General features: G+C 36.0%; 1 protein-coding gene across 1 annotated transcript; it reads left to right on the top strand.

Annotated features, from left to right (window-relative positions):
* Positions 1 to 485: 485 nt before the first annotated feature.
* LOC117100206 (ubiquitin-protein ligase E3C-like) lies at positions 486 to 975 on the top strand (the record flags this gene model as incomplete). Its single annotated transcript, XM_033239799.1, has 2 exons — positions 486 to 622; positions 791 to 975. Coding segments are annotated over 2 exons (322 nt in total), but the record flags the coding sequence as incomplete, so codon positions are not given.
* Between the last annotated feature and the right edge of the window lie 271 nt (positions 976 to 1246).

Raw genomic sequence — 1246 nt, 5'->3', positions numbered from 1 at the left:
TATATTTATATATATATATATATAATGATGTATACTGATTATCTCTGAACTGATTACAAAGGGCTTCATAAAATATCTCTTGTGACCTCATCCAACTCCACTCAGCATCAAGTGCTTCACTGTTCACATATGCTAAGTGCCATTTGAAACATGGTGTGAGGCCCATGAGTTGGTGCTTGTAAGCTATATTATGCACTCATAAATAGGATCCGAGGCTCCATCAATCTTCATATTCAAACATTTGTTAAGATACGCTAGTCATATGCCAAAATTATTAGAGCATCTGTGATTATTTATCTTGCCAATCACTGCCTGAAGGAAAACAATGCGATAGAGTCTGTATGCAATGTGCACTGTGCGAGTCTTTAATATTTTTAGTGTTTGTATGATTGACGGTCAAATCTGTAATCATAGACTTTAAAAATTAGTGAAATTGATTTTGTATAGACAAGCTAAATCATAATTTTAATATTTCTCTTACGCAGGCCAGCTTGACATGGACTCATTACAACTGTACTTACATGTCATTAAAGTCTTATTACCCAGTATGCCTAGTGTGTCTGATCGGAAGTTTGCACAAAATGATGATTCTGATTCTGATGATGAGGTCATGATTTCAGAGGTCAGCATCAATAATAATCATACTGTAATTTATTTCAAGTTTCAGGTTTTAGATCAAAATGGTTTAACATTTTGGTTTACATGCATTTGGTTTGCATTTATGTGTGATTTTACTTGTGATAACAAAGTGAATTTACTTGATCTTATTTTTATGTCTGTTCATTTATAGCACGATGGATTCACGACTCTTCCAGCCTTAAGGGAGAAGTGTCTGAACTTGTTAAGTACTGAAGAACACACAGCTAGCATCCTAAAAATTAGTTCACAACAATGCACTGTAACTCTACTCACTGACTTATGTGTCTTATGTCATCAGCTTATTGTCAGACATCGACAACATGTGCCAAGGACAAAGTAGGTTGATTTAAAATACATATTAATATAATACAGTAACACCAGTGTGGTGAGGGTATGCCTAGGCTACAAGTTACAGGGCTAGGTCCTAAGCCTGAACTTTTATTTTTTTATAATCATTCCCGCTCTGAAGTTCGTTCGGTGAACCAACTTTGTGTAGTTGAACCCAGATTTGGAAACTCCTGGGTTGGGTTCAGTGAGTGTTTATGGTTACTTCCCCTAGAGTGTGGAATTCTCTCCCATGACAAACTAGGGCTGCATCCTCCATACA

This window comes from Anneissia japonica, unplaced genomic scaffold, assembly GCF_011630105.1.
Source record: "Anneissia japonica isolate Jap-2015-1 unplaced genomic scaffold, ASM1163010v1 scaffold102725_len1246_cov290, whole genome shotgun sequence".
NCBI classification, from domain to species: Eukaryota; Metazoa; Echinodermata; class Crinoidea; order Comatulida; family Comatulidae; genus Anneissia; species Anneissia japonica.
The sequence above is the reverse complement of the archived record's forward strand: the minus strand, read 5'-3'. Positions and strand labels throughout refer to the sequence as shown.